Source organism: Castanea sativa, chromosome 4 (assembly GCF_040712315.1).
Source record: "Castanea sativa cultivar Marrone di Chiusa Pesio chromosome 4, ASM4071231v1".
Classification (NCBI taxonomy): domain Eukaryota; kingdom Viridiplantae; phylum Streptophyta; class Magnoliopsida; order Fagales; family Fagaceae; genus Castanea; species Castanea sativa.
Window position 1 is genome coordinate 40,559,850 of NC_134016.1, and position 8,250 is coordinate 40,568,099.

The 8,250-nt window shown below is 34.7% G+C and overlaps 1 protein-coding gene across 1 annotated transcript; it reads left to right on the forward strand.

Moving 5' to 3' along the window:
- Window positions 1-3,194: 3,194 nt before the first annotated feature.
- Window positions 3,195-6,441, forward strand: LOC142632201 (coniferyl alcohol acyltransferase-like). The gene is made up of 2 exons (XM_075806624.1): window positions 3,195-3,705; window positions 5,452-6,441. The coding sequence occupies exons 1-2, from the start codon at window positions 3,274-3,276 to the stop codon at window positions 6,439-6,441; spliced, it is 1,422 nt and encodes a 473-aa protein (XP_075662739.1). The 5' UTR covers window positions 3,195-3,273.
- The last annotated feature ends 1,809 nt before the right edge of the window (window positions 6,442-8,250 follow it).

Below are 8,250 nucleotides of genomic sequence, written 5' to 3' on the forward strand. Positions count from 1 at the left end.
CAAATTTTGAATGATACATGATAGTTCATTTCGAGTATCTATTGCCAATGTGGGTAGCTATGAGCCTATAACCATTTTATTTTGTTAAGTTTGTTTAACATTTTAATCTTTATACAATTATTATTATCTATTTGACTTTGTTTTATAAAAATATTTTAGACTAAATGACTAATCTCAACTCATTGATTCCGTATTAATTATTAACGCACACAATCACACTCATTCACACATAAAATTATACATTACGTGTTTATTTAACCAATCAAATGCTTGAACAATCACTAACTTTACAATTTTTTTCTTAAATTTTACTAACTTTATAACAAAAGGTTATTATAATACAATAACAATACACACACATGTAAAAAAAACTATTTCTATTATAAAGTTATATTATATTTATATTGTGCACACAAACTTCCACACACATCATAATTTACACAAATAACATTATAACATAATTTACACAAATAACATTATAACAAAAAGTAATGTACATAATCAATATTAGACACACTCATACAGATATAATATAAATTTATAAAAAAGAATTACATTTACAATTCACAAACACGTACTCTTTACTCTTAGAGTATACTTGTAATAAAGGTGTTTAAAATTTAAGTCAGGGTGTGCAAAAATATATTTTTAAGAATAAATTAAAGTATTAAACTAAAAAAAATATTTTACATATATAAATTTTATTTTTTTGAAGTCAGGGGTTCATTTGAACGCCCCGAATAAGCTATAGCGCCGCCCTGATTTTTACTACCTGCAAATGCACCTTTTATGCCAAATGTACCACCCTCAAAATTGCCTACATCCAGTGCTTAGGCTGTTCTAGCAAAGCCCTTATCTGCCACTGAAAGTAGTAAACTTCATCTCAGTTCATCTCGTCTCATGTAAAACATTCAAGCCACATTGTCTGTGATTCTGATGATTACTTAGATTGAGATAACGAGATTGCAAATGCTATGGCTACTGAGTCTGAACCGTCTACATCCGGTGCTGCACAACCTACATTATCTAATATGATGGATCTCCTGCAGCAGATTCTTCCTTGCTTATATCAAATTCTACATTACCTAAATCGTATTGAACAAGATATTAAAGAGATTAAGGAACGTCAGGAGTTAGGAGTTGATAATTTAGTGATGTACTTATGTTCTTTGTGAACTTGCTGGTTTTTGTACCTTGTGAACTTTGATGCTTAGTTATAACAGTCTGTTTTTGTACTTAAAACATACTTTACTTCCTGTAGGTTCTGAATATTGTCAATGTATGTATCAATTTCTTTCAGACTTTTCTTTTTTCTTGATTTGGTCTTAAAATTACGAAGAATTTAATATTCTTTTGCCCAACTGCCACTTTTATATACTTCCATGTTACTTTCAGGTGACCATGTTATTATTTACGTGTAATCATGCAAGCAGAGCAATTTTTATGAATGATTGAATGGTGGCAGGCTATGTAACTTAATTATTTCTTTTCATAGTGTAGGAATAAAAATATTGGGGTGTCCCTCAGAGAGTGGCATGTGAATCTAATTAATTTTAATTCTCTATTAATCAACTTCCCAAAGACAATTGGAATCCTTACAGCTTTGATATTAATTATAAAATAATATTGTTTGACTTAAGACTTTACCTGTTAACCAGGTAAGCCTTTCATGCTCGACTGATGGACAGCCTTAGAATGTTAGATAATTTAAAACAAATTTGAAGTCCTTGTTTTTGCATTGGAATAAACGATGATGAAGTCCTTGTCTGAATTGAACTTTATGCAATAACTCTAAGGCTCTTTAATTTATTTATTATAAAAAAACTTTCAACTTTTTACATCCCCATAAAAAAAATAAAAAAAATAAAAAAAAATCTTGTCATCAAAGTAATTCAAATTTGTAATGTACTAATATCATACCATAAACACCAAAAACTGAATGTCTCAATCTCCTATGGATTGAAATAATAATGAATGTTTACAAATAGTGTTGTCTATGTAAGTCTCAAGTTGCTCTTCATGCTCTATTATTGCAGAAGCAACAATTTTGCAATAATTGAACATGAAAACATGGGATTCCAGTATTCCACTCAATACCCTTCTCCCACAACCGTACCACAAGTCCTCTCATTCAAGTCCACCACATATCTTCGACCATAAATATACTTCACCTCATATTTAGACTCTCCATTCCAATAAAAAATGCAACGTACAGCCTCGCTTTTTATCCTCTCAAGATCATATATGATGGGTACACATTGTGTTACCACTTGATTATTAATCAAGCCTCAACCATTATGAAAGACTAATAACTAATTAACAAAACAAAAGTATACCGGCTCTATCAGTAAACAAAATATTGAACTAAAAAATTATTTATCTTCTTAATACCACTAGACCTTAGTCTTTCCCTTATCCTTCTTGCTTCCACTAGTGTTGTCTACATAAGTCTCTTGTTGCTTTCCATGCTCAATTATTGTAGAAGAAATAATTATGCAATAACTGTGCATGAAAACATGCAATCCCCTTCTCCCACAACCGCAAGTTATCTCATTCAAGCAATAATTCTGCAATAATTGAGCATGAAAACATGCAATCCCCTTCTCCCACAACCACAAGTCCTCTCATTCAAGTCCACCACATATCTTCGACCATAAATATACTCCATCTCATATTTGGACTCTCCATTCCAATAAGAAATGCAATGTACAGCATCGCTTTTTATCCTCTGGAGATCATATATGATGGGTACACGTTGTGTTACCACTTGATTATTGATCAAGCCTCAACCATTATGAAAGACTAATAACTAATTAACAAAACAAATGCAACAACAGATCAATTTGAAGCAGACCTCAGCTATGACTATGTAAATATATTTAGAAATCTCTGCAGATAACAGCAACAATTTAGAAATGTACAAAATCAAATAAAAAATAGCAGTAATTTAATAAATATTTTGTGGGCGTATAGACTGTAAAAACACTGCTGTCAGGCAGGAAATAAAACATAGAATACAATGCTGTGATTCTAAATCTACTACATTGGTGTACAACACCAAAACGGGAATAGGATGCCACTAAGTAATAATACACTGAAGTTACAGTACATAATAGGATGCTCCATGCACTCTCACACCACCCCAACTCTTCTTCTTGCACCTATAAATTCACTCTTGCTCCCATTTCCCTTGTAAACATATCAAGCATATTTTCATTTGCACGCACTCTCTTGCTCTCTCTCTCACACACACACAATATAGCACATATTATCATGGATATGCGTACAGAGATAAGAGACTTCATGGTGACTGTGAGCAAGAAAGAGGTGGTGGCAGCAAAATTTCCAAATCACGAGCATTGGCTACCACTATCTAACCTAGACATGTGTTTTGGGCCTCCATTGGATTTTAGTCTCTTCTTTTGTTATACGAAGCCAACCTGTGGAGACAACTGGACATTTGTGTCAAAGGTTGAGGTTCTAAAGAAGGCCTTGGCAGAAGCTTTGGTTCCATTCTACGCTCTTGCTGGTGAGATAGTTCCAAACTCCATGGGTGAACCTGAGATTCTTTGCAACAACCGTGGGGTAGACTTCATTGAAGGTTTTGCAGATATAGAACTTCAGAACCTCAACTTGTATAGAGCTGATGAGACCATTGGCTTCAAACTTGTTCCCAAGAAGAAGAATGGCATGCTGGCTGTTCAGGTTTGTAAAGGAACACTGGACTTGGAGATTTGAGGCTATCCTAGAAGACATTAATTCTTTGATCTTATCCGATCATATGGTAGTATTTTTTTTTCTTCTGTAACTAAGTCTCACATGCATCAAGTTATTACAAAGAAATTCATTAGAGGCAACCCCAAAATATTAGTAAGATGTTTCAAAATTAGGATCTCATAGATATCATATCACCTTAAAAACCACTTACAATTGATAGATCAAATAATATTAATCTAAAACTTAGAGGAACTAAAAAGTATTTTAGATTATAAAATATACATAGTTATTTTTTATTTTTTTTTTTTTTGGTTAAATCCAAATTACACCATTTAAGTTGGATAAATTGTCATTTTTGTCCTCAAAGGATTTTTTTTTTAATCATTTTAGTTCCTAAACTTTAGTAGATATGTGTAGAAGTGTTCACCAAACGGTACAAACCGCCCGCAAAATGGCATAATCGCACCGCACCGCACCGCAAGTAACAATGCACCGCACCGTATGATGTAGTACAGTTTCCGGTTTTATAATATGAAAACTGCACAAATCGCACCGCACCGCACCCTTTATATATATTAATATATTTATTTATTTAATATTATATATATATATATATAATAAGGACAAAAGATCAATACATTAATAATTTAATACCCTAGTCCCTAGCCATATCTCATTGTTATGTAACTTCTGTTAGTAAAATAAAAAATAAAAAATAAAAATCTTATCATTCTCTCAGCCCTCAAAAGTCAGACCCTAGTCGCCACACTTCCACCTAAACTACTCATTGTTGTTGCACCAGTTGTTTCTACTATTGAGGTATTCATGTGTTCAATTCAAGTTTTTCTTTGTTAAAGTTAATCTATTGGCCTATTATACTATTCACTCAGGACAAGTTGTTAAAATTAATCTATTGTTAAAGTTTTTCTTTGCTCAATTCACTGCTGTTGCACCAGTTGTTAATTATATATATATATATATATATATATATATATATATATATTTTTTTTTATTGATTGTTGTGTTGCCGTTGGTATACTGGCACTTGGAACTTCCTTTGTTAGATATTTAAGTTAGATATTATTTTTTTATTGATGGGTCCTATGTTGGATATTTAAGTTTAATTTTTGTGGGTTTTCTTTGTTTTTGTTTGATATTGAATCTGGGTGTGTATGTATATATATAAACTTTGCTTTTTGCTTAGAAGGAAAGAGAGGAAAAGGCGATTGGAAAGCTAACAATGATAGAATTTGATATTCTGTTTTAATTTATACCGCACCACACATGTTACTGCAAAAATGAGGTGCGGTGCGGTTATAGTTTTAGCTAAACTATACACTGCACCACACCGCACCGCACATATGATCGCCAAAATGAGGTGCGGTGCAGTTATGGTTTTAGCTAAACCGCACCGCAAAATGTGGTGTTAAAAATGGCCTAAAACTATACCGCACCGTATCGCACCACGAACACCCCTAGATATGTCAAGTCTATTATCCGTACATTCATGTTCATAAAATTATTAGAGTTCAATAAAATGACGACGCATTATATATGTAAAGTTTTATTGTTGGAATAACCAATCTTGACAAGAATATTAAAGTTTAAATATTTAATGAGAAAGAATAAAAGGATGAAATCTCACTACTAAAGGGGTATACTGTTGATTGTAGGTTTTCCCCCTTTTTTTGGGTTAGTCTTTTGCTAAACTAATGCCATGAAACCTACTTGTAGGCTACTGGGTTCAAATGTGGTGGACTTATGGTGGCATGCACTTTTGGCCATCAAATAATGGACGCATACTCGGCCAGCATGTTTCTTATCTCATGGGCTGAGATTGCTCAATCTAAACCTTTCTCTTCATTACCAACATTCTGCCGATCATTGCTCAATCCTCGAATCCCCGGTTCCTTTGATTCTTCGATTGAAAACTTGTGCATCCCTATCACAACGTTCCACCCAACCAAAGAGCCAAACCTGGGCGCCAATAACTTTGTTAGCCGCACGTACATTGTTAAAGCCAACATTATCAATGAACTCCAATCACTAGCCAACACCAATGAATGCAAAAGGACTAAAGTTGAGTGTTTCAGTGCACTCCTATGGAAAATTATTGCCAAAAGTGGTACGACTGACAAAAATATATCCAAACTGGGCACTGTTGTTGATGAAAGGACAAGAATTGGCTGTGGAGACGAAGAGAAAACAAAGATATTGGCTTCTTACTTTGGATGCGTGTTGTCCATTCCTTATGGAAGCAAGAGCGTAGATGAGCTTATTGAAAAACCATTGAGTTGGGTAGTAAATGAAGTTCATGGAATTGTGGAAAGTGCGATGACTGAGCATTTCTTGGATTTGTTAGATTGGGCAGAGGCTCATCGTTCAGTTCTCAGTTTGTCAAAGATATATGCCTATGGCAGCAGAAAAGGTCCTGCTCTTGTGGTTTCATCTAGTTTGAGGTTTCCATTATCAAAGGTGCAGTTTGGATGGGGAAGACCAACATGTGTGTCATGCTATTTCCCATGGGGTGGAGATGCTGGGTATGTGATGCCAGTGCAAAGCCCTTCTGAAAATGGTGATTGGGTCGTGTACATGCACCTCTTGAAAGAGGAATTGGAATTGATAGAACGTGAAGCTGGTCATGTGTTTAGGCCTTTAACTTTGGGATACCTCAATGAATTTGAACAAGAACCTCTCGTTAGTTTATTAAATGTGACTGTTTGATCTTGTTCACTAGTTATCTTAATTATCATGCAAACGTGTTATGTATATATTTAGAATAAGTTTATGCATTTATATGTAACAATATATAACAATTAAATATATGATTTCCCCATCAAAAAAAAAATTATATATGATTTATATATATTTAAAAGCTGAAGCATAGCATTTATTGTTACTATACTCCAGTTGAGTCATATCAACATCCACTTAATTATCATTTTTCTTTCCAATTTTTCTATAATTATTTTTAACATTTACTTTTTTTTAATATTTACACTTTTTCCAACCTTTTCCCTCCCTTAGCTTTTCATCTTTCCACTACCCTCTACATTAATATCATTCTTCCTCTTTCTCTTTTTTTTTTTTTGGTAAACAAAGAAAATGCATTAAAACTAAAGAGAATAAGTCTAGGGACAAAACCTGTTTAAGTACAACCCATTAGCATCTTCCTCAAGAAATGATAAAATGTCCACAGGCGGACTATGATAAACAACAAAATCTACCACTTGACTTCATCCTATCCTAGCAAGCTTATTAGCACACCAAGTCGCTTCGCGGTAGCAATGCTTAAAATGAATCTGGTGGAATCGAGTAGCCAACAGCCTGCAATCATCCAAAATAGTTGACACGACATTATTTACATAGTCAGAGTTAAGCAAAACATCTATAACAGCTTTAGCTTCTATCTCTACTTCTATAAATTCCAAGTTTCTACTACAACATAAACTAAGTCCATCCTGGAGCCCCCACAGCTCAGCAATGAAGCTATTTAAGGCACCAATCCTTCTGGAAAAAACTGTAATCCACTACACTCGCTCATCTCTAATGATCCCTCCACATCCAGTCTTATCCGATCCTCTCACTGATGCTCCATCAATTTTTAATTTAAACCACCTAGCCTGAGGCTTCTCCCATCTAATTTGCTTCATCAACATACGGTTAGTCTTAATAACAAAGGATGCACAAAAGGAGAACTCCATGGCTCTATTTGTAATCTTTGCCGTTAACCTGGGATTTGGGTTTTCCTATTAAAAACCACTTGGTTTCTACTCTTGCATATGCTCCAAATGGCAAAGAGAAAGGTTGTTCTCCAAGGGGGAATACGAGCATCTCGTCGGTCCACCCTACTCCCATTCGGCTCAAGCCACACTTGAAGATTATTTGACCAGAAATTTCGATTAGCGCATTTCACTCCCAGCTGAATCCATATGGGTTTAACCTTCCTACAATCCCGTAAAGCATGAATGATTGTTTCAGGGTCCCTTAAACATATTAGGCAGGTAGCATCTTCTAGCATTCCCCTTCTCATAAGACAATCTTTCACCCCAAAGCTATTATGGAGACATTGCCAAGTGAAAGTTTAAATTCTTGGGAGGATATTCAATTTCTAAATCCACTTACCTGGGAAACACTCAACGTGTTCTTCACCCATCGTAATCTTATAGGCACTTTTGAGGTCAAAGTTATCTTGAGCCAATGCACCCCAAGCTAATCTGTCCCTACCAGTTGATGCTAAAGCGCATGGGGTGGCTTGGATAATGTACTTAACGTTCTGAGGAATCTCAAAGGAATGACAGCCCTAGTCCTAGGTGTCATCTTTGAGAATATCATGAATCCTCAGCTGCTGATCCTCCAAGGATTGAGGGCCTTGGATCATTTGACGGATTGGACCTTCAGATGCCTAGGTGTTGAACTAGAAATTAAGGTTGCTATTTCTACCAATCACCCACTTAATACCTCGATTAAAAGTGTCTGCCCCCTTCTTCATTCTTGACCAAACTTGGGAGCAAGGGAGTTTGTTAGCACTTC

What these genes read in the sequence shown, in the direction of transcription:
- LOC142632201 (XM_075806624.1), top strand. Translation starts at nt 3,274, where the DNA reads ATGGATATGCGTACAGAGATAAGAGACTTCATGGTGACTGTGAGCAAG. An exon ending in ATGGCATGCTGGCTGTTCAG is followed by an intron (nt 3,706 to 5,451) that starts GTTTGTAAAGGA and finishes ACCTACTTGTAG; the next exon opens with GCTACTGGGTTCAAATGTGG.